The sequence below is a fragment of the Astatotilapia calliptera genome, chromosome 8 (genome assembly GCF_964374335.1).
Source record: "Astatotilapia calliptera chromosome 8, fAstCal68.1, whole genome shotgun sequence".
Taxonomy (NCBI): domain Eukaryota; kingdom Metazoa; phylum Chordata; class Actinopteri; order Cichliformes; family Cichlidae; genus Astatotilapia; species Astatotilapia calliptera.
Genome location: NC_137429.1, coordinates 17,621,238 through 17,646,973, shown reverse-complemented (window position 1 = coordinate 17,646,973; position 25,736 = coordinate 17,621,238). Strand labels below are relative to the sequence as shown.

General features: G+C 37.1%; 2 protein-coding genes across 5 annotated transcripts in view; both read right to left on the bottom strand.

The window, feature by feature from the left end:
- Positions 1-61: 61 nt before the first annotated feature.
- On the bottom strand, positions 62-5,228 carry LOC113019253 (potassium voltage-gated channel subfamily A member 7-like). The gene is made up of 3 exons (XM_026162831.2): positions 4,604-5,228; positions 3,644-4,398; positions 62-1,661 (listed from the first exon to the last, which is right to left on the bottom strand). The coding sequence occupies exons 2-3, from the start codon at positions 4,319-4,321 to the stop codon at positions 768-770; spliced, it is 1,572 nt and encodes a 523-aa protein (XP_026018616.2). The 5' UTR covers positions 4,322-4,398; positions 4,604-5,228; the 3' UTR covers positions 62-767.
- Positions 5,229-8,780: 3,552 nt separating this feature from the next.
- The window catches only part of LOC113019273 (voltage-gated potassium channel KCNC1-like), a 54,207-nt gene continuing 37,251 nt past the window's right edge, over positions 8,781-25,736 (bottom strand). For 2 of the 4 annotated variants that reach the window (XM_026162864.2, XM_026162869.2), the window contains one exon: positions 8,781-13,896. Coding sequence is in view for 2 of the 4 variants with exons in the window: in XM_026162869.2 (XP_026018654.1) it covers positions 13,883-13,896 (14 nt within the window). In the remaining 2 variants the exon portion in view is untranslated. Of the gene's footprint in view, positions 20,975-25,736 lie in introns of all 4 variants that reach the window. The other 2 variants (XM_026162862.2, XM_026162866.2) reach the window with 2 other exon arrangements.

Here is a 25,736-nt window from a genome sequence, read left to right as displayed (position 1 = left end):
AAAAAAACAACACAAGGAAACCACAAAAAAAACCCAAAAAAAACAAAATGGGAAACTTAAGAAAATTATTAAAATATAATCTTTATCAAAAACACTGAATGCATTAATCAAGCAGATAAATACAGAACATTTGCCATGGCAGTCAAATCAATTATTTAACACAGGCATTTTAGGTAATATATAAGCCAGAACTAAAAAAAAAAAAAAAATCAAATATGCATACATTATACTTATAGAACAATATTGAGAATGTGAAAGGTGTTGTATGAGAGATCTTACTCTGTCCTCATTGACAGCTCAGCTGGTATTTGGTTGAGTTCTGAAAAGATGTGACATTCATATCGCCTGTGATCTGTCTGCTTTCATTTCAAACTTTCAGGCACAAGTACTAAGACATTATAGTTTCAAGACACAAGACATTCAGGAAGTCATCTCAAACACAAGCTGACAGCAATAATAAATAAAAGCTTGTATTTCATTAATATCACAACCCTGAGAATGTAAAACTTTTGTCTTTTAAACCAGTGTTATGCAAAAGTTGCTTTTCAGTGACATTTGACTGGTTAGTGTTCCAGCAAATAACAAAGGCAATATTAGGTTGTCAGGAGGTATATGAGCATTAAATTGAAATGACACAAACTAGCATTTGTTGGTTCACTAGTTTGTCTTGCCAGGACTTCAAAACCTTTAAATACATTTTTATGTAATTGTGAATCATGAACTTTTCTTGCTTTTATGATTTTGTCAAAGGATACAAAACTTCCTCCCTAAACTTGAGTAACCAGTGGTTCCCTCAGATACATGTTTCCTCCCTTGTACTCTATACTCTGTCCTGTACACAGTCCACCAAGCAAAGTCCCATTTAGAGGGCTGCAAATACCTTCACTGGCATAATAATCTCCCTCTGGATCCTGGCCATCTTCCTCAAAATCCTCTCGTTCAGCCTCCTCATCCTCCCATAGGCCAGTTTCGACATGAGTGTACTCACTTCGGTCCTCGCATTCAGTCTCTCGATGGTAAAAGTAGCTGAAGTTGGACACAATGACAGGAACAGGCAACGAGATGGTAAGAACACCAGCAATGGCGCACATAGAGCCCACCATCTTGCCCCAGACTGTTGCAGGGTACATGTCACCATAGCCTACTGTAGTCATGGTGACAACTGCCCACCAGAAGCCATGTGGTATACTGACAAAGTCTGTTTTGTTGTGGTCTGCTTCAGCAAAGTAGACAGCACTGGAGAAGAGGATGACGCCAATAAACAGGAAGAAGATAAGAAGACCCAGCTCTCGCATGCTTGCCCGCAGTGTCTGACCAAGAATCTGGAGGCCCTTAGAGTGACGAGACAGCTTGAAGATCCTGAAGACCCTCACCAGCCTGATGACCCTGATGATGGCCAAGGACGTGGCTGGAGAGGCATCATTGTCTTTGACCAGTTCTGTTCCCAGAGTGACAAAATAAGGCAGAATAGCACTGAAATCAATGATGTTCATGACATCTTTGAAGAAGTGCATTTTGCTGGGGGAGCAAGCGAATCGCATGATGAGCTCAAAGGAGAACCAGCATATGCACACAGTCTCCACCATAAAGAAGGGATCGTGGAAAAAACTTGATGCAGCAGGCATGTTCTCAGACATGTTCTTTGCTTGGGAGTGATGCTCCTGCGTGAATGACACAGGGTAGACAGGAAAAATGTAAAACATACTTGTGAAGTTAGAAGTAAAAACAAAAGATAATTTAAAAAAAAAATCAAAAAACACCTAAGTAACAAAAACATTTGCCAGCACCTTAAAATTAACAGGATGTGTCTTGATTGTTTGATCAAACTAAAAGTGCATAAGTTACACACACAAAGTCCCACAGGATTTGTTGTAAATCAAACCTACATCTATTTTCTAACTACCAATAAAATACATTTGTATGTCTCTCAGCTGAAAATGTGTAGAAAACCCATGGAGGCGTGGGGAATACATTCAAACTCTACACAGAGATGTCCCAGCTAACCAGAACTGTCTTGCTCTAAGGAAACAGTGCTAACTACAAACTACTATGCAAAACCATGGCAAAAAATCTGGTAGGTAGCCATCCATAGAACAGTGAACTAATTTTAATATTATATGGATTAAAATTAATTTAAAAAAAACTTTAAGTTTGCTGGCAAGATTTGTTACTTTTGATAGCACCAGGTTACCTGTTGTGACCAGTCTTTTTGCTAAGCTTAGTTAAGCTAAGCTAAGTGGGTCGCTATAGCTATATATATATATATATATATATATATATATATATATATATATGAATGTGGTATGCATTTTATAATCTAAGTCTTCCTAAAACATATTAAGTAAACATATGTTCTTTCAAATGCAAAGCTGTTACTGTATATTGTGCTAGTATTTTACTTTAAAAAATACTGCTGAGTTAGGTAGTGTTTGATACATTAAACTACAGTATGTCGCCCACCATGCTATTGGTTCTTACATTTGGCAGCATTGCAAGTGTTTGGCATCTGCACTTTTCCATTCAGCTATCTCTTCTGGTCCACCTGTCATTCCATCATGTGTGCCACTTATTATTATAACACTGCATATTCAAGCATTGGCTGGTGGCTATTTAAAACATCTTATACTAAACATTCAGTTAACAGTATGAAATCGGATTGCATGGATTAAAATAGATGTGTTTAGTATGCTGTAATGGGTTGTGTGGAATATATATAAAGCTCAGAGTAGACATAAACTTAGTGTATTCCTTATGACTTTCAGTAGCAGGTCAGTGACAGTGTTTATTACTAAAGGTGGACATCTATGTGTTGATTCGCTCCAAGGGCTCTCCTAAGACTATATTTAACCAAGTGAGATCTCTGAAGAGAAACATGAGTGTCTACTTGCACCACTCCTCATCCATCTCCACCTTCATCGCTATTCCCATCGCCCTGGCTGCCGAGGCCGTGTAACATTGCCAGTGCAGTTCAGTGAGTGTACCGCTGACTCGAACAGGAGGATTTTACAGTAGTTTCCTGGCAGCTGCCTTGTGTAAAGGAAGTCTGCCACAGCACAGCAGTCCTGGAGGAATGTGTTAACATGACCCAAAACAATGCAGCTCATCCTGTGACACCTTTTAGTCTCTGGTTCTAAGCCACCTGGAAGGCCTTGGCTCACCTTTGCCTATATGTATGGTCACTTGTGACCTTTAATTAACACACTTAACTGTCTTCTCGGGTCTGAATATGCTTCCTATTATTTGTATTCCAATACCCACCCATTAATCCCTGTACCCTTTAACACTTCCTGAATCCGAGCGTATCAAATTTAACAGCCGACTAAAATAATCACGCCATAAGCTCTCGCTTGCTCTGGTCTGCTTCCAGACATATTGGCCAATAGTATCCTATGTCAGTATTTTTCCTCTTAGCACACTGTAGTACTCTTCTAGTGTGTGTTTACCTAAACAACAGCTTACCAAAGTATTATGTTTCCTTTGACCCAAACAATCACATATATTTCATTCAAGACTTTACAACAAGATTTTGGGTTTCTCTTTTAGTGCCTTGATACCACCATTTTGTCTTTCAGGTAACCCTGCAAAAACCATCCATCTTTCACACCTTTCCTTCCCAAACATGAACTTGAATTAAATTTCCAACCTCTCTGTCATGTCTGAGGTCAGGAAGTGTCTCCAGGCAGAAGATGAGGATGGACACCACGATTACCATCACACTAATGATGGCGATGATGCGTGCACCCGATGAGGACTCTGGGTGCTCAAACAGCATCCACAGTTTTCTCTGGAGTCTGTTGGATGGCAAAGGCCTCTCCTCTTCTTTTGGAAAACCTTCGTCCTCCTTGAAGCGGTTCATGATGTCCTCTCCGAGCTCATAGAATATCAGCTCATCCATGAAAATATCCAGGGGTATGTTTGCAGGCCTCCGAAGCCTACCCCCTGACTGGTAAAAATACAGAATGGCATCAAAGCAGGCTCGATTGCGGTCCAGGAAGAGCTCATTTCGAAGTGGGTCAAAGTAGCGTGACCTTCGTCTGGGGTCGCCGAGCATGGAGTCAGGGAATTGGGCTAAGGTGCGAAGCTGAGTTTCATAACGCATCCCTGATACATTGATGGCCAGTCTTTCACTCAGTGCCCATCCATTCCTCCATAGAGATCCTGAGCGACGCTTTTCTTTCTTCTTCTCTTTCTCGTTTCCCCTGATCTCCTTCTCTCCTTTCTCCTCACTGTCGAGCTGGTCCTTGAGATGCTCGTCCTTCTCCCCATCGCTCTCTTTCCCTCTGCCTTCTCCTTCACTGGACTGTGGATCCCTGCTTTCCATCCCTGTTATTATCCTAACCGAGGGAATGCTGCAAACCACCCTCTTGAGATTTTGAACACCTGGACTTAAAAGAAAACCTGTTTAAAACCAGAGTGATTATTACATCAGCGAAATAGGTTTTCAGTTGATAAGCATTAGCAGCAAAGGACTAAAGAGGGGAAATTGACATTTCATGACAGATTTCATTACATTAAAAGTTAATTCATGGTTTTGTTTTTAGATGAACTGAAGGCAAGACAACAAACAATGTTAGTACCCAGTTAATGAATATAATTTACTCACTAAGAAAAACAGCTGGTGGCAGAGGCTAATGACGGGGTGAAAAATCACATTGTTTGTTTCCTTCGGCTCATCAGGTTGTCTCTCTTCCTCTCTATCATCGTGTCTGCCTGTCACAAGCACAAAGCCCTTGTTTGGCTATCTAACTTATCACACAGAGGTTTAACTCTGATCAACTTTACACAAACTGTACTTCCAGTTATTTGCTCCGGGAACATCCAGGATCTCACCCTGTCCCTCACTGCCTCACGTTGTCTGCCTTCAAATTTTGGGGGGAATGCTGTCCTGTTGAAATTTGATCTGTGCTGGACCCCTCCACCCCCTTCGTGTCCCTTCCCTCCATTTTAGCTAGGGGGCATGTCAACCTTCAACCTCCCTATCAAATGTCACCTCTGCATGGTATTGCCCTCTCTAACAAGCATGGGCGTGTGAATGACAGAAAACCCTCACTGTTTTTCATTAAGTCGAAATGACTGGATTTGAATGTGCGTAGATTAAAAACCAGAACTGTGGAGTTTGAGCGTCATAGAACGAACATATAGAAAACATATTTTTAAAGCTTTCTAATTAATTCCATTTTCTAGCGTCTTCAGTAGGCTCCTCCAATTACACTCAAACCAATGCTGCAGCCTGAGATTGGGGTGAACTGAAATATGCTGCAACAAAATTCCATGTTAAATTACAATAAACTACTTGGATCTGTTTGGCAGCATGAAATTGTTATTTTACAGTATAACTACCGTAATCAACAACAAATGTGTTGTAGTTACTAAGTTGCTCTAAATATGTTTTCCTTTTTACATCACAGTCATTTATTTTTACACCAAATTTAATAAATTTTGTAGTATACAAAAATGTAAAAGCACAATCACTTGAATTTCTTACAAAGCTCATATTAAAAATTAACTTTTGACATATCTTCATTTATGTAAATATTATTAGGGTTGATTTTCACAAAGTCCACCACTAAACTATTCCACAAGTTGGCAAACACAAATGAAATCATCATCCATTATTATTTTATTTAATACATCTCGTGCTTTTGTTATTTTTATGTACAAAAATGTCTTCAGTGACACAAACCTAATGTTTGTGTCACTGAACCTATTAGGTGAACTGGCTCACATTTTTCTATTTGTGGAGCGGCACAATAATAAATTATTTACCAGTGTAGGTTTTATTTTGCTATATCACATATTCACCCTCATTTCACAGATAATGATACTTTGAGTTCAAAGGAAATTGGACCCTTGTCTGCCTCCATCACCTCTAAATCAGGATCAGCCCCCACCAGACTCTCAATCTGTTGCTGACGATAGCTGTGCCACACAACAGGCTTCATGGGGGGGAAAAGAGCTACCGCCTACACCTTGGATCTGCTAGTTCATGCAGTTGGGTGGAAAATCATTCAAGTGTCTGTGACAACTTACAGGGGTACAAACGAACAATACGAGAAGAATATTATTAAATTTGTGGATTTTTATTTTTTTGGACCATCATGACTGTAGAGAGATAATCTACTAGAAACAATCAGATTCAAGCCATTGTTACATTTAATGACAGGGCTGTCTTCTGAGAAGTCATTTGTTACCCATAAACAAAAAAGAAATAATATAAAACTATATTAAAATAGATAAATTTGCCCTAGAAGAAGAATACCAAGCTGTTATTGTTTTCAGTAATGTGTCACATATTGTAAAGGACCACAGATTATTTCTAACTGCACACACAATACTTGTGATGTTAACCTATCTCTACCAAAGTGGATTACTACTATGTTTTACCACCAGAGGGAGGTGATGTTTAGGCACAAAGGAGAAAAACTGAAAAAGGCCTCTGCAGACATTTCTAATAGCTGTTGGCAAAAAAACAAACTGCCATCCGGGCTGATATAATACACTGTCATTTGATCACAGTCTGCTTACTAAGAACCTGATGACCATTTGTTTTACAAACCAATACACTCAGGCATATACAGATACAAATATTTCAACGCTTTGTGAATATAAAGTATCAATAAAATGCAAGAGGGAATTCAGCTAGATTTTTTGTTTTGGGTTAAAATTTTGGAAATCAATCATTTTGTGGTATTCTTGGTGTTGCAATATTCATCATAACCTGATTGCTCCTGGTTCTATATAGTGCCGTATAACTCTGCTGTTCGTGCAGCTATGCAGCACAGTCATTAAATCTTGTGACTCCCATGGGATGGCTACACATAACCACTACAATTTCACAACACAGTTTGAAACCGACAGTTGGTAACCATGAGTAGAAAGAACAGCCAATTCATTAGACCACATTTTTATTTCTTAGCATGTGGCCCTGCACCAGCTTCACTCCCTTAATTTTCCAAGCAGCAGTAGTGCAAATGTTATGCAGTAATCTTGTTCCACTACGCAAGTTTTCTTTTAAGAGGTTTGGTTTCTAAAGATACTTTCTCCCGGTAACAAATTTTACTCAAAATGAGGCTGCTTTGAGTTAAAAGTGATAGAAACGAGTACTAAACCTAGACAGCATATAAGACAGACGTAGCTTCTGGGTTGGAAAAATTAAGGCACTGCAGGAGTGTCTTAAATCTGCTTTCTGTCTACAGGCTACTAGATAGGTGACTGTGACTGCAAAAAAGACTTACAGTCCCATAGTAGTTTATTTTTTAAAATATTGTTTTAATTTTGGTCATATGTTGGTTTTTTTAATGAAGAGTTGTCTGTGATATGAATCCACACACTGAATATTTCTTATCAAACATAACTCATTAGCCAATGCGTGCGCAGTTTCACAGTCAGACATATTCCTCACTAGTAGTTTTTTTCTCTTTAGCAAGCCAGATGACAACGGAAGAAACACTCACCTCAAGGCTTCAAAAAACACGACCTCAGAAACCAGTGGGTACCATCATGGTAACTACATCCATCTTTTATGCTGTCCCTGATGTTGACACAGACAATGGCTAGCTATTTGCTACTTGACATCAGCTAAATTGAGTTGCTGCTTTCCGAAGCATTTAGCGAAATAAAACAGTGTGTCTTATTGTTAACTATAGTAAAAGCCCCTCCAAAGAACTTAGTTAGTAGTAAGTGAAAACTTAGTATCTGTCAGTTAGTTTGCCTGAATTAATGGGTGTTTGCCTCTGTTTAATGCACACATACCAGTATATGGATGTAGGTTGCTAACAAAGCCAGCTAGCATTAGCTGATAACTTAACAGACTGGCTCTTCGTTCAAATATGGTCACTTCGAGGTAAAAAACAACAACAACAACAGGCACGTGACTAAAATGCTTCAAAATGGCGCTTCACAACCAGGTTTCTAAATATCTGGGTTTTTTTCTTCCAAACAGTCCATAGTTCAGGTATAAAATATTACAGGTAGTAAGTAATACACTTTATTGCCAAAGATTTCACATTCATCAGTATAACTTGAGTGATAATTCCATAGCATTTAATATGATGTTGGCCCACCCTTTGAAGCTATAACAGCTTCAACTTTTCTAGGAAGGCTTTCCACAAGGTTTAGGAGTGTGTTTATGGGAGTTTTTGGTGATTCTTTCAAAAGTGCATTTTTTAGGTCAGATGCGAAGGCCTTGTTCACAGTCTCCACTCTGATTTATCCCAAAGGTGTTCTATTAGGTTGATCTGGACTCTGTGCAAGCCAGTCAAGTTCTTCGACACCATACTCACTCGTCCATGTCTTTATAGACATTCCTGTTCCTCTCATTTTGGAACAGGAAGGGATATGTTGGTATCCAGTGTCAGGAATATTATAAGTTACAGTTATCTGATATCAAGCTGGGAAGATAGCACTTAGAGTACATCCTCAATCTTAAATATCATGACACAGTTACTGCTGACCTCAAATTTATCGATTGCCATTATGTGACTGTTTCTCAAAGTAACAGTTACTGACTTAAACAGAAACTTCTTGTAAATGCTGGCACTGATATACACCATGTCATGAATTCAATGTCAGTCTCCAGTTTCTTGGACAGCTTTGCATTTCACTGTGTTCTCACTTCATATCAAATTATATCAATCACTTTATTGTGGTATCCTGTTCCCGACAGGCTGATAAACAGTGTTAACTGTGACAGTCGGTGCAAAATGTCACTCTATCAGTCATATTCAGCCGGTGTTCACAAACGCCCACATTTGATCAGAAATCTTAAACAGACACACGAGTGGTGTTACTTTTTCATTTATTTTAAGTTAATTTCAATGATTTTAAGCAATTTTAATGTCTCTGAAAAAGCATCTCATGACTTTTAGTTTGTTATTCATTCAAGCTGCTATGAAGATTGAGATTCACATTAGATCGCATTGACATTCATACATTATAAGTCTCAATAGTAGAAATATGTTCAATTATGACACTTTATTGATATGTTTCTATTTTTTCTTCAAAATATAAAAAGATAGATCATGAACATTCCATTGAAATATACTTTATACAGTTCTTGATGAGTTGTTCTTTGTTTTACAACATTTCAAAAATAAAATCCGGCATAAGTCACAACCAGATAATCCAGTGACCACCTCTTCGCCCCATTCACTCTCCTACTTAGACTGCAGTACAATGGACTAGTACTTAAGTCTGTTTTAGACAGTTTGATAGCTTCTAAAATGAATATGTCTTCATCTTTGGATGCATAATGATACTATGTACTGTTAGTTCAACGTATATTGGGTATGACTTTGTATTAATCATTATATTTCTAATTAAAATAAGATATATGATATATGTTAGAAAAATGTAGTTAGTATGATAACATTGATAACAACTCTGTCATTATTAATTTGTAAAATAAAATATTTTTCAATTAGTGTGATTGCTAAGTTACTCTATGGAAAACCATAAAGCCACTACACATTGCAATCATCTAAACTGATGACAGAATATCTGTGTCTCAGGGAGCATACAGTAAGTGTCTATCAGTGGCATTCGTGGTGCAAATTGCATACCGTGTCCTCAACTTAAAAAAGAAAAACAGAAAAACATATTAAACATAAACGAGCATATAAAGAAAATGGTTACCACTGAGTATGTGTCATCCAAGGACCACATGACACTTTCCCAACACCTGCAGATGACATGTCCACATACATAATAGTCATTGTCACAACAGTTGCACCTCCTTACCATGTAAAGCAAATTTGTTCTTTTGGTTACGGTGAGTGTTTCTACATGAAATTTATAACATTTTTAACAGATTGTAAAAATAAAACAGACTTAGCACTCTCAACATTGTAACTCATTCTCTTCAAACGTGTCTAAATCAAATGGCAGTATTATGCATTGGAAAAGGAAAGACATCTTTTTCAGCCTGGCATTGGCAGAGCAGCCACAACGTAGAGAATGAAGGAAATAAAGACTGTAACCATGAAAAATAAAAAGAGGAAAAGACACTACTTGGCCATAAAAACAAAAACAGCTGGGTGAAGCACAAGGTTTTTGCAAGTGTGCGCACCATTGCAAGAAGTTTACCTCTGAAATATTCATAAACATCTTTGTGACCATCAAAGCCATGGTAGCTTAATGCCTTCCAAAATGGGAACTGAAATTGTGAGTTTTTAAAAGATACGCGACCAAAAAAGAAATTCCATGGACCATTTAATGCAAATAGACAAAAGTTCTAGACCCTGTAAAACCAGTGTAGACTCGACAGAATTTTTGAAGGACTTCTACAGTCTACATCACACCACTGAGTCTCATATTCTGGTGAGCCTCCAACTGCAATGTACTAGGAATGGACAAAGAACCGTGCAGCTGCCTGAGCTAAGCCCTGGACCAGCAGGGCCTGAAACTCACTTGGAATACCAAGACAAGGATGAGGGGCTTAGAGAGCACTCAACAGTGACATTATTTTTTACTTATTACATCATTATCAATCTCCCCTTGGTGGACACTGGTATTTCTCACCCTTTCGTTCCCACTTTCTGACATCATTTTGGAAGCTCTGGGTCTTTTTGATTGGTACTCACATGACTGTGCTGTTTGTTGTAATAAGCTGCCAACTAGCCAGCTGGATGACGATAATCATGGTAAGTGACGAATGCAAAGACCTGACCATCTAAAAAAACGAAGACGAGCTACCTCTACACACTCATGCTGACACTGCGAGTGTGAGTAGTTTTCAGTTGCCTCTTGGAGGAAGACGTTTCTGCTCTACAACACGGCACAGTGTTTATAGTTATCAGGACTGGATTCATGACAAACAATGATAGGAGGCTAAGGGAATATGTCAAGACTCTGTTCCCCCCCTTGAGAGATTATCAAGTCATAATGCATGCGTTTGTACACATCACTGTGAGGTGTTCACATTATCGTCGTCTATATACTAGGATTTTTTTTTTATCTTAGAAAGAAAATAGCAAAACACCTACATCCAAGCACATCATTGACACACCTGAGTCCTTAAAACCACACAAATTTTGGAATGGCAGTTGGTTCCATGCAAACCTGATATCTCCGACTATTTGCCAATATAGTATCTTTCGTACTGTTATTGGTCTTTATTGGATAACCTACACATCTACTCCCATGTTTCTATGAATGGAACAGAATTGCCTATCCTAGCAAAATCCTGCCATGGGACATCCAAGGCCTTTATAAATCTCTAACACTGAGATTTTAAAGATACTCCAAGGACTCAAGGTTCTCCATTTGACCTGCTACAATCTTGTGACAACTACTGTATTATTGCCAAAGAAAAAAAGCAAACTATGAGTAGTATTCAAGCTGTCAAAGTTGTGGTATGGAGTGCTGCTGTTTTAGAACTGCTGCTGCTCTTGCTGCTGCTGCTACGTAAGTTGTGCAAATGAATCAAGGAGGAAAACATGGACCTAACAAAAAAACAAAGAACATCCCAGGAAAGAAAGCCTTTGCGCAGGTGCTATAGGCAAAGTCTTGAACGACCACTGTTGACTTAGAAGAGTTAAAAAATATACTGCTCAGTGCATTAGAAAATAAAACAGTGACAGAAAAGGTCAAAAACACTGGAATGACGAATGTAGGGCAGTAGTAGCAGAGAGATTTCATCAAACAAAACATAGTTCAGGGTGTACTTTGCAAACATACATGTTTCAATATTCACATTTTTTTAACTTTTCAAAACAAAATATAGCTCTTCTCTTTCATTATAATCTTTTTTAAAACATTAATTGCATATAACATTTTTTTTAATTAATTTTATATATATTTTTTTGTATCTCTAGCACCCTTGTCTTCAACTAAGGGCTTGCAGAAAAGACAGTCATGCAAAGTAGTCATGCTGGTAAACAAAGTTACAAAAATGCATTATCTTTTTTTCTCCATTTGTTTATCTCATCGTCCATCCTCCATCATCCCCATGTCTTTGTAGGTGCAGTCTGTCATTGCTCATTGTCTTTCAGAAAACATTTTCTCAGTGCTTGTGGGGTAAACAGCTTTGCACACCCCTCATAGCAGATTATTTTCTCTCCGTATTTTTATAGGACTTTGACTCCATTTCTTGATGCCAAATACTCAAATCACATTTGCATCTGACTCTATTTTTTCTGTCATTCTGGACTTTTTTTCTGCTCAGAAATCTCCTCCAAAGTAATGGAGAGTTGTGGATTTGTTTATCAAAATATAGATTTGTTCTCTTTGTACACTTCCGCGTTTGCTCTACTCTTGGTCCACGTCTTCTGGTTTAACTCTTCGCGTAAGGGTCCCCGAAATGGGCCATCTTTATCTTGACACTTGCCCGTGAAATCGTTCACATCAAGGGCAAGCGAGAGATGGGGCAGTATGAGTCCAGGGAGTGCTGTGCCTTGACTCGCAGTGACAGCCTTTGTGTTGAGGGAGAAGATTTATCTGATTGGTCCCTTTCAAAATAACATTGAAATTACAACCACTGGAGAGTGAATTAAAAACAGTTCTTGTAGTGGTATGGTCTTATTTGTCATTCAGGAAGGCTGCTATCCCTTGATCGATGAGGACTTCACCTCTCTTTACTCCCCATGGCTGAATGCTGAGTCAGTCAGACATGGGAAAATATCCTATATGTGCAAATCAGGATAGGGATAGTGGCAGTTTAATAAGTAAGTTCTATTGGGCAGTGAATTGTAGGGCAAGTATAAAACTCAACCTTAATGGAATATTTCCTCAATCTACAACACATTAAAGAAGGTCATTCAGCAAGTGCATGCTACAGGACCTTTGGGCAAGCCCATGTCAGTACATGAGAGATAAAGACAAGTCTTTTCTCACTATTTTGTTGCAGTGACTGTTTCAGGTGAGTATAAATGTACAGTAAATGCCATATGTGACATGTTTGAGCAGATGCTACATGTGCTTTGTTTACATGTGCTTCACACTTGGTATAGTTTGTAGTTTTTTTGATATCAGTGCTGTGAGGAGGGCAGTGTTTCAGTCAGATAAAAGTTAATGGAAGACATAGATTCAGTGGCAAACATACTATACACGTGCTAAGCTTGAACAAGGGACCATATGGGTGTAATATATATATATATGTATACATATATACATATCAATATATATATATACACACAGGGTCCCCCAAATGGGCCATATATATGTATATATATTTATGAATATATATATAAAATATATGTGTGTGAATGCCAGGTGTTTTAATGAGTAAGACCAATCCTTTGTCTCTCGTGTACTCGTTTTTTGTTTTTGTTTTTTTAACTGGAAAAGGAACCCAAGAGGAAAATGACATCTAAAAGATCCCTTGAATGCATAAATTCCTCTCTCTGTGAACGGTTGATGAGTTAAGTCAAGTTATTTCCCAGCCAACAAATGCTACAATATGTTAGCAGAGATGCTACATTGTTCATTCAGTCCCGTTGAAGACGTGTTTTTTTTTGTTTGTTTGTTTTTTCAGAAACTCAAAGTTGCTCAGTTGTTCAGTACTGTAGATAGCACTGAGTTGGTCTTCATACAAGATGGCGAGTATTAGTGTCAGAGAGATGTCATCTGGAATGTGAACTAAGGGGTCCTTTTTTCTCCCAAAAGTGTGTAAGTGCAATGCTCAGTCAGTTTGCCAAAGGAAAGGAAAAGAAAAGGTCAGTCAGACAGCTGTAAAAAGTGTGGTTGGAGTTCCGAGAGGCTGCTTTGGTAACAATGTGAGGAGCAGACCATATGATTTTTTAATTCATGATTAACCTCTGGTCTCTCTTGTCACCCCAAAGATCTCCTTTAAACTGTCCATCCGTGTCACACCTGTCGTTATGTGGCTCCCGCCGCAAATTTGTGTTTACCAGTTATGGACTCTTCATTAGAGAGAGGGCGAATGCTAGAAACTTAACACTGTAAAGAAAAGAACAGAAAGCCATTAATATCAGGTCCACAGAGTTTGTGAAATAGCATGCACAGTAAAACGTTATAAACAAACTGATTAATTTATAAAAGTGCTTAACTGATATAAACCAGTCTTAGTTGTAAAGTCATATTCTGAATGTCAATAATAGGGACTTTTGTAATCCAGGTTATTCATTCTGTTAATATTATGTAGAATAGGAAAATAATCAAGGATTGCTATTACCTGTAAACTGCAGGTTAACAGTGTCAGAATGAGGTTCACACATTTAAACTGTAATGACATCTACAACAAGCTACAAAAAAACCAGTCTGTCTCATAGATATGTACAGACAGTAACTTTGCATATAACTTAAGTTCTGCAACTCTGCACATAAAACATGAGTGTAGAGGTTGCTATTTTTAGTACATTCCTGTAAAGTCCCATTTTGACAAATTGCATTCTGCATTTGTGATGTTAGCTGGATCCCCTCCGTTGTGTCAAAGGAACAATGTCGCAAGGAGCCAAATATGGCAAACAGGATGGGTGGTGAGTGAAGACTGTGTCATTGCGGCACGCACCACAGTTCTCTAGCAGTCACTGAATATATTACTCTGGGGTCTATGGTGAAATCACAGATGCAGAGTGCAAGTACAAAGTGGACGTATAGGAAGCAAACTAAAATGACAGCGCTGCTGGGTGTGGTCCAGAGCTGCACAAGGAGATAAGTGAGATTTAAGTTGGGATAGATTTTGCTTATTATGGGCAGAGTTGCTGTACTTTTTTGTAATCACACATTTATAATTTATACTCAGGTATCGGTGACGATAAAAATGACAGCTGACATTATTAAAAAAACAAACAATAGACTGAATGAAACTTGCTACCAGCCAACTGACCAACTTTGCATTTCAACTTTCAGTGAACACAGCAGTCATTGTTACATGAGTGAGTTATGCACAGAACATTTCAAAGCACAGAACATTTCAAAGTGAGCAGGATTAGGGAAACTCTAATCAGTTCTTCACTAGTCTGTGTAAGTGCGTGTGTGCAAACATTTTCATTTGAATGATTTGTATACTTCACGGAAAAGGACATTTTTGACATTTTGACACATGGACACATAGAAACATACTGAATGCCATTCATGGAGGTTTTTACATCCACAAAAGTATTATTGGACTTCAGATTGTGAGATTGTGGCATTACTCCCAGACACAGTTTCAGGGGTTTAACACCTTCCCTTAAGCTACACTTGAAAACACAGCTACTAATTCCAGAAAATGCTTGTCAACAACACCACACTATGAAGTTCATTCATTTAACAAATCTAGCAAATTTTGTGATGCCATTAAACATCTTTCAAGAAATAAAACACTTCTGTTGTGGTCACACCAGCAAACATTAATGTACAATACAATTATCCATTGTTGATGCTGTATAAGCTCTTCCTGTGGGTCCTTCATCTCTTCATTTGACTTCCTTCTTCTATCAGTATCCAGTAGAAAGGTGCCAGACAAAAAAACCCAAACAAACCAAAAAATAAAAACACAGCACAGTAACTAGGAAAAGTCACTTTTGCAGTAAATGTAGCTCACAAGCTTACAATTACTGCTCAGTACATCTTAATTTAACCAAGACATTAAGTGAAGTCACTGAATTCTGTTAATATCAATAAAGTATTTTTTTTACATGTGTTAAATGCAGACATATAACCATTACTGTATATGACTCTCTCCTATTGTCAAGTGAGAGTTCCTATGTATGAATATAAATATATAAATTAGCCACTATTGGACAGTAAAACAATATTATTTGTCTGGTCATAAATTACACTTTAATATCTTTTTCCTCAATTTAGTATAGTTATGTTTGCAGACATCTTCCACAGCCTTAGACTCATACTTTGTGTATTGCCCAAAAATACACAAAAACACAAAATACACAGTGCACAAAGTTGAAGGAGGATGAGATTCGTCGTTATTGCTTTGTTTTCTTTTTTCATTTTGATAGATATTGCAATAATATTGTTATTGTGAAAAATCTGACATTGTGACAGCCTCATTTAGGATCTGATGTTTTGGGGACAAAATATGCAGTTCTGACTGTGCCTTTGTCTTATTCACTCATTTCCACACAACATAGCTACGAAGCTATAAACAGAGCATAAGTAAAAAAGAACAACAAGAAATATCTTTAACATTACACAAATAGCAAATACAGGTGTCTTTGACATTATTCCTATGTTCTTATATTGCTCCAGCACTTTACAAATGTAAATATTACTGCCTGATTTGTTTAAAGGGTGGTGTATGCATTATTTTAATGCATACACCACTAGTTATATTATATATTAGTTATAAATCTGATCCCTAGGGCAAATTCGAGGAACAGTTTAACTAATTTTTCCGCTGTTGGGGATTGACATTGTTTGTTTTATTCTGCTATGTCCAAGACTTTGAGATTTTATTCACTCATCATCCTCTTAATGGCCACTACAAGTTAGTCTAACTATCTTGTTATGCACAATAGTGACACACACAGGCGTTTAACTGAATTCACAGTTTCACTTCCACCCTTCTCAAAGCACAAAGTTCAGCTTCATTCTCTTCCTTTCTAGAAGGTTTTTACAATACAGTCCTGCATATTTTCCCACAAAGCTGCACATTTATCAAACGTTTTTTGATACATTAGTCGTGATCACTGAAATATTCATACTCATTGTACGTTTATATCGATTAACATAAAGCACATGTACTCAAATCAGTTCTTATCAAAGCAAATACCGAACTTACACTCTGAACCTTCTTTCATGCCATCATTACAGGTCACTGGATAATTACATAGATTTTTAAAAAAAAAACCCTAATCATGTGATAACAGTAAAGAAAAAGATAATAAAAAAAATGCAAACATACCTCAAAAGTATGTATTTATAACTGGAAACCAAGTTTGTGCATGGGACTTTTAGGATTTTTAGGGAAAGCCAAACATCACTTTACATGCATATGAGATCAGAATCAGTGGTTATGGAATTTCTTGCCCTCCCCTCATATGGTATACATACATAGGTTTTGGCTTTAATGTATATGTAGATACAGATATGTACATATTTAGTAAAAACCACTGACCTATTGAGCATTACATCAAAGGTCTAGCTAGTTAAATCTAACTTTAAGTTAAGCCTACATGGGCCTCATAGAGGCACTTACAACATACTGCCTGTTTCGTTTACTTAAACAATGGGTGCTTTGGAGGATTCTAGGTTATTTGCATTTGCCACAACTACTCGTTTCTCTTTTTACTAAACATATAGTCAGTCGATTCAGAGGCAATACAAACTGAATATAAACAAATGCAGTACTCTTGTAGTGTTAATGTTAGGATAAGGTTGTGTGAGGTGTGGTACTCCCCTCATTCGCTGTTAATCAGTTAAAGCATTCAAGCAAAACAATCCCCTGCAGACATTGTAAATGATGGATGGACATGTTCTTTTACTGTAACACAAATTTACATTCTACACAAAGTTGCATAACATCCGAAGTCAAAGCATCTGCAAACTATAACATCCACAATGGGGATGTTATAGATTGCGTAGACATTCTATGATAATACAGTACAGTAAGTGGGCACAAAAAAGGTTTAACGAGCACTGAGAAGCGATGTGAGCAAACCTTATAGTCCAAAAGATTTGCTTGTGTGGACTAAGAACATCTTTGAGCATGTGATCTAGACCAATCAGTGATTCATTTCACTTCACAAAAGACTTCTCTGTAGGATAAATTAATTGAAAAACCTATCCCAGAGTTTTCCTATCTTAACTGTACAAGTCCAGTTTGACATTTTACATCAAGTATCTATCAAAAATGCTTTCATTCACAGGAGAACTAAATCTCGGCATGCGGTTTCGGATATTTTCAGACAACACTAAAATGTTGTAATTTTCTGACATCATAATCATGAAGTGAATCAACCTAACGCTACTTTGGTCTGAAAATATATGCGATGGCCTTCAAAACCAGCAACGGATGAAGCCAGGCAAGCATTACTTCTTACAGTGCCTGAATGTCAAAATCTATCCTAACGCAGACACTAAAACATCATTCAAGGAAAACATTCAAGTGATGTCACAGCTTTCATGTAAACGCTGCATATCTAGGTTCACAAATATAAGGGGTCTGGAAGCATGTGGATAGTAAGACTTCAAAACAAGTATGGAAATACTTTCCTTTTACAATTGTCTGTAAAAACTAGTTCTGAAGCATTTTGATTTTTTATTTTTTGCTCTCTTCAGTCTATGTTCCTGTTGGTTAAGAATCCTATGAACAATTTACAACATTGTATTATTTTAATAGTTATTTTAGACAACCAGTGGCATTAAAATGTCATTTCTTGCCATGAAATACACAGTATTCATGAAAAAAATACAAAATCATTAAAAAACTAAAGCGATTTAAAATGACAGCCTGGACATCAAAAAGTCTATATACTGGCTTGAAATAAAACAAGAAAAATGGCTCGTGTCATCTGAATAACGTTTGTACATTTACAGCTGGTATAGCTAAATCAATGATAATGAGGAGATTGCCTGCTAAGTCTGTGCGTGTTTTAGATTAAAAATATATCTGTGTATTTACATATGTATGTGCACAGCATGTTTTCCAGCATTAACGTAATGTTGCATGTTTATTGCATTCGTGAATGTGTCACTATTTTTAAATCGTTTTTTTTGTTTTGTCTTTTTTGCTTTTGATTGAGATTGCTGAAGGTAAAATTATAGCGACAGCCCACCTAAACATGATGGTTTATTTGAAATTATTAAAGAAAATGTCAAAAAACCCTTCAAAGCATAAATGGTGAGGAAGAAATTAATTAGATTTAGAAAAAAGGAAGAGGCAAGTTTGATTAGGTGGTCCAAGGTTTTCATTGTATACTTGTTTTGTAATATTATCTGTTTCTGATGCCGAGACACAAGCTTCAAGAGTGAGCAAATTAACAATGATTGTTAGTAAAGTGCTTGCATTTGATTTGACTGTATAGTTAATTAAGTAGTAATCCATATCTGACATTGTACATTTGTTCTAATCTTCTTGTTTATAAATACTTTGCATTTAAATTTCTATAAAACGTTTTAGACCTACAAGTGCATATTTCATTTATATCACTGTCCTGATTATACTTCAAAGGCCAACTCAGTCATTTGCTACCATAAAACAGAAGATTTTGCTCCTTTGCCAAAGGCCATTTCAGAATAACCAGTTAGCATGCGTTGAGCCAAGCAGTCCCACTTATATGTAGATATTTGAATGGTAAAATTTCTCACATATCACCCTTCACTATAATTTGTTATCAAAAAGCTTAAAAAAAGACCTTGTGAATGTCTGCCTTACTGGTATAAAGATTTGGCTGACATGTGGGTAGATTTAAGGTTTAGATTTTGCTGTTATGTGGCGATTATATGATAGTGCATTTGAAGGAATATTACAACGCAATGCAAAATAATCCAGTGGAACAATATAATAATTGGGGAAATAAATTAGCGTTACAGGGAAGTAAATATGGAAAGCAATAAAATCTGATTTTTTAAGCTATTTTTTCTTAAGTTAATCATAAGCCTTAATTTTTTTTCCAAATCAGTTAAAGTGTCTAATGAAACAATACTTTTCTTTGTTAATGAGTATTGGCTTATCTATATTAGACATCTAGAATAACAACAGTAGCAAGTGGATCAAGTGAATGTGCAAGCATCTAACAAAGGATTAGACAACGAGACAATGATCGTATGTATTGGCTCCTAACAGCAATACAATATAAGAACTATTATTTTCAAGAGACATGTTCACACTCAGAATTAGATAGCTCTTTTGGTACAATAAAACACGTATTACTTTCATTTGTTTCTGATTTTGTTGACATCCCCTAACTTTGCTGTGTAAACTATCAGCATAAAGTGCCCAATGACGTCACAATAATGAAAATGAATTGAGTGTTAATTGAGACTTACATAGGATAAGTTTTTTTTTTCAACATTGTGGAATGCTTACGCGGCGCTGTGTTCACTCGCTATATATTTATTATATTATCTATATATTTTTCTTTGTCTTTGGCTAAATAAACTAAATTACACAATATGGACAAAAGTACTAAGCCACTTACGTATAACACTTACTGGAGCTGCTTGACTATGACTTGACCATTTTTGTCCTGATGTTAATACCAGAGGAGCTGTGGAGGTTATTGACCTTTATGTGTGACCCTGCTTTGTGGCCACATTACAACAAAACAACTTACAGTTGATTATGGACTATCTTGGAGGGAAGACCTTTCACTGACTGACTTATTGCAATGGTGGCATCCAATTACATTTTTTAGAAGTGGAAAAAGTCTGTTGAATGAGAGGCAAAATGTCTTAAAAACTGTTTAAAAAATGTGAAGGATTTTATCCAGCTGTGGCAATGGCACACGTGAAACACCTGAATTCAAAGATTAAGAGATGTGGCTCAGTAATTTTGTTCATATCATGTATCTTGCTCCATGATTATTTCACTGTATGAGTGTTAGGAGTCTAAGTTAGTTTGGTCCAGAATTCGCAAAAATATTCATCTGAAAATGTAACTGAGCACATTTTTATAACACCTTCTTGATGCATGGCACTATTTTATTCACTAAGCAGCCCCAATCAGTTTTACATTACTTGTAATTATTTAAATAACCACTTATCTTTAAAGCTAAATTTTGCATTTAACTCCACCTAACATGCTTCATAAACCATTTGATTCACAAGACAAGATCTCATTCTTTCTACATTCGAGTTCATTGTATGTTATTGCTATTGTATTTGCATGGCGTACAATGCAAATGGAGGCTTCAACGTAATTGGTCCATGGCTAATCTGCTGCATCTCTTATCAGCCAATCATTAACACAATTTCTGCTACAAAATGGAGGGGATGGGGGAACGACAGCGCCGCAGAGGTCCTGGAGCCTCATAGGTCTCAAAAGGCGGGCTAGTAATAGGAGCGAGTCGCAGTGCTGACCCAGTCATTCCCGATATGTTATTAAGACTGCGAGATTTTTCATAGCCGGTTGCTTTAAGACAATAAATATAATAATAAATCAGTTTAATAAATTGTTTGTATTTTTTTTATGTCATGTGCGAATAAATGGAAAGAAAATCAGTGAAATGTTTACAGATAATATGAAAAATTCCCATATGCAGAATGTTTTTTATGAAGGTTTCATAGTTTTGAAACATGAACATGAGGTTGAAGATGTTAAAAGTAGGAATTAAAAAAAGAACCACAAAAGTGAAGAGAAAAGAAAATGAAGGATATTAAATGAAAATCATAAAGACATATAAAGGACAGACAGAGACAAGACAGACAAGACAAGAAAATGCGAGTTATGATATGCCTTTTTTTCCTCAAAAAACATAAACGCAAAAGATTTGTAGATATTAAAAAATTTAACACCAATAAACAGGCCATTGCATAAATTACCCAACACCTTGTGAACGGTAACGTCCGATGTTCAGGTAATTTGGACAACTATTTGGCCAAAACCGCAGTTTACACAACAGCAAATACTCTGATATCACTGATACATTGTAGTTGACCACATGAAGTTTATGTGGAATCATATCATGCTTTGTCAGCAGCCCATTTTGTATTTACTTGGTATGAACTTGGTATAAACTTCAAATGGCCAAAACAAAAATGTCCTCTCAGCCACATTTAAATCACTTTGTACCCTCGGTAATCACATCCTGTTGTGAGTGACTACTGAGTCACTTTCTATTTTGATTACAGTGGGAAACAAAGAAGTTCATTTAAAACGCTTTCCAGCTACAAAAGGACCTTTAAATTATAATGCGTGACACTTTGCATTTAGCTTAACAAATAACCAATTCATCTAAGACTACGTTTCCTTTCCCACTGTATTTTTGGTCCAAAACACTTCATGCATACACTGAGCCCTTCTTGTAGGAAGCAGCCACAAACAAGGTTGTGTTGTGATCACAGTGTTGTTGCATCAGCTGTAGTGAAAGGCCCCATTGTTAGATAGCAGCTATCTGCTCTAACAATGACTGACTGACTTATAGTGAGTGGAGTTTTATACATTTACTAGCAATATGCTCATGTTAGCTGAAATGAATGTAATGCTCTAACACTGTGATGCTGGAGCAGAGTTTGTGGTTTCTGTACACTTAAGTTATGGATGTAAATTTTTGTCAAACTCCATCCACCATAAGGCTGCGTCAGACAACAAAGAACAGCCACTGATCCAGTGTGACACCCTTTGTGTCTTCCTGTTGCAATGGAAAAATATGACAACATTCAGGGTCAAAGTGGCCGATTCTACCACTCTAGATAACCAACCTTAAATCAAAGTATTTCTTTTTTTTTTTACTCAAACACTTTCGTCAGATGGTACCTCAGTGACATATTAATGATGCATATTTGCATCATTAATATGTCACTGTACTGGTCATCTTTGGAGTAACATACCACAAACACTTTTGAAAAGCTGCCTGGCAAATCTGGTGCTGCTTCATTCTCAAGTTAAGTTAGAGGAACGTTTTTCTCATACCACGCAAATGCATCAAGACAAACTGTCAGTTTACATCAAGTGGCAGCCATGTATAGAAAGACTGCTGACTGAGTACAAGACGGGAGGAGAAAAAATAAACAAACCTGGTATGTTGTTGGAACTGAACAACGCTTGATAGTGTGCTTTCAGAGTGAGAGTTGAAGATCAAAACTCAAACATCTCTGCTTATTTATTCTTAATATTGTTTAACAGTTAAAATAGTCAAATTGAAATAATCTGAAGGTGCCTTTCCTACAGCTAACAAGCAAAGATCTTTTTATGGCACAATGTATGCTTGAAATCCAACATGATTTTAAGTTTACTGTTCAGATTCACATGTAAGAAAAGATGTTTTCTTTTCTTTAAAAAGGGAAACAGAATAGTCATAATCGTGAAGGTTTACAAAAACAGTAAAGGCTGAATATTAGACAACTTCTAATTTGGATTAATGCTCTGCATATCTGAAGATATGACGTATGATTTATGGGGGTTCACAAAAAATAATCCTTTATAAGAACTTTTAACAAAAGTCGATTCTTTGATTTTAGTTACAAATTCCTTCCAGTATTTTCTATATATTGTTAAAGATCACCATGCAGCATGCTGAGTGTTCCACTGTGCTCGCGTAATAGCTATGTTTTATATACACTCACTCACTTTATTAAGTACACCTTTTCAACTGTTAAATATGGCAAGCATCTAACTAGCCAACCACATGTCAGCAAATAAGTTTATTTAGGCTTTTAGGATATGGTTGTTGGTGCCAGTGACTTAGCACCAAGCTGGTCTGATTTCAGAAGGTGCTATACTGGGATTTTCCCACACAAACACCTCTAGAGTTTATGGAGAACAGTCCAAAACTGCAAAAATATCTATTGAGCTGCATGTCTCTGGGTGAAAATGCCTCATTGATGCCAGAGGACAATGATCAGACTGCTTCAAGATGACAATAAACACTTGCTACAACTGAGGTATGCAGAAGAGCATCTCTGAAAGCTGATGTACTACAGTGGCAGAAGAATAAAACGGGTGCCATTCCTGTCAGCTAAGAACCGGAAACTGAGGATATGATTGCCACAGGCTCACTAAAACTGGACAACAGGGTACTGGAAAAACATTGTCTGACCTGAGTCTCGATTCCATTCGGATGATGGGGTCACAATTTGATGTAAACAGCATGAACCCATGAATGGTTCAAGCTGCTGGTTGTGTAATGGTGCTGGGGATATTTAGTTGTCCATCCCTTTATGAACATGGTCAGAAGTGTACCAATATTCTGATGGCTGCTTCCAGCAGGATGTCACAAATCTCAAATAATCTCAAAGTGGTTTCTTCAGCATCACAATGAGCACCTTCGGGATTTTGTAGAAAAGGAGATTTTCACCATGGATGTGCAAGAGAAATATCCAGCAACTGTGTTATCCTATCATAAAATCATCATCGTCATCATCAAAATCGACCAGCAAGGGGTCACACCCGGTATTAGCAAGATGTACCTAATAAAGTGGCCCGTGAGTGTATATTCAAATAAAGTTGGTAATGGTGGTCTTCTTAATTTCTGGCTTTAATATGATCTCACTGACATTTAATAAACTGATTTCTTCAATCAAGCTTTTTAATGTGATTCGTAACACTTGCCGAATGGCATATCGGTAAAAATGGAAATTGAGACACAGAAAAGCAGTTCCCATTTGTTGATTATATGAAAGGTGAAAGTGATAGAGAGCAATGAGATCAGGTGGTAACATGGTTGTGATGGTTGTTCAGCTGACAATAGTTTGCTTTTGTCACACACAGACTTTGTTTTAAAAAAATCCAAGAAGAAGAAATATTGTGAAATGAAAATAAAATAAGTTAATCATGTCTCGGCCACTGCAGTCTCTCACAGTCTGCTCTCCTCCTCTCTGGGCTATCTGCTGCATTTACAACAACAATCATCTGTGGTTTTGTGCTCTGGGATTCTCTATCAAGGGAAACGGTGAGTCTGGCTGTCACTGTATTCAGTGATGACATAATTCCTGCCCAAAGTCACACTTAATTTACACTATAGAGGGAGTATGTACCTACCTAGAGTCAGACTTTAGTTACACTTGCACTGCAGTGGCGGCCTGGGGATGGGATGGAGAATGAGTGTTAATCACACAAGGAGAAGGCTATGTCGAGGGAAGACACAGAGGAACAGAGACAGCACTGCAAATATTGTTGCCAGACTGTTTACCAAGCACATAATCATGTGAAATTAAGACTGACTCAAAAAATAGCCTTAAAAACACACTGTACAGTACTGTATGCATGTGTGAAGGCAATAACCTGTTTTCAATCACTGTTTATAGCGTCATTGACTGTTTGATTCTTTTCTAAGAATGGCCACATACACACTGGTTCATTCTTACATGGTTTAAAGATCGTATGATCTCCTGTTACCAATAATGAAATGTACTGATTTGGTCATGACCTTTACTGAAGCCACAATATGTGCATACACTACATACAGCTCCTACTATATCTTCTAGAGAAGATATAACATCCAGCTGCATCCTACATCCTTTAGTTTGTAGTATGTAGGTCAGACGTATGCAGTTCATGTCGAACCCAATTAATATTTTATGTCCCTGCTTCTTGTACATATATGTGAATATACGCTGTGCATACATGTGTATCGGTAAAAATCTGGCTCAGAGAGAATATTTGCAGAGTGTGATGGGGGGAACACAGTAAGACACACACAGTGGTACTGTTACAAATATCAGATCATGCATGGCAATGTAGAGCGAGTTTTACATACTGTGTCAACCGTAAAGAGAACACATGAGAGGACTGACAAGTGTTACCACATAAAAAACTTTCACACGGGTTATAGGAAAAGGCTTTTAGGAGTTACTTTTAGAGTTAGCGTGTCGCTCTGGTAATGACCTCGAGCACAGACAGAAACAACAGACAGGTCTGTGGTGGCTGGAAAAATATTTCTGCCAACAGTTAACTTTAATCTGTGTCAAAATTAACAATATAAAACAATGGGGTAAAAAAGGAGCAGATGAAATGTCAATGAAGAGCATTTTTTTCCCTGTAAACCTCAGCATCGTATCTGTTTAAAGTCTAGATAAATTATATTATCCTTCCATGAAAATGCTGCAGATTTACTGCGGATTTGCTAATAAGTATTAAAAAATCTAACACCAATTACCCAACACCTTGTGCACGGTAACGTCCGATGTTCAGGTAATTTGGACAACTATTTGGCCAAAACCGCACAGTTTACACA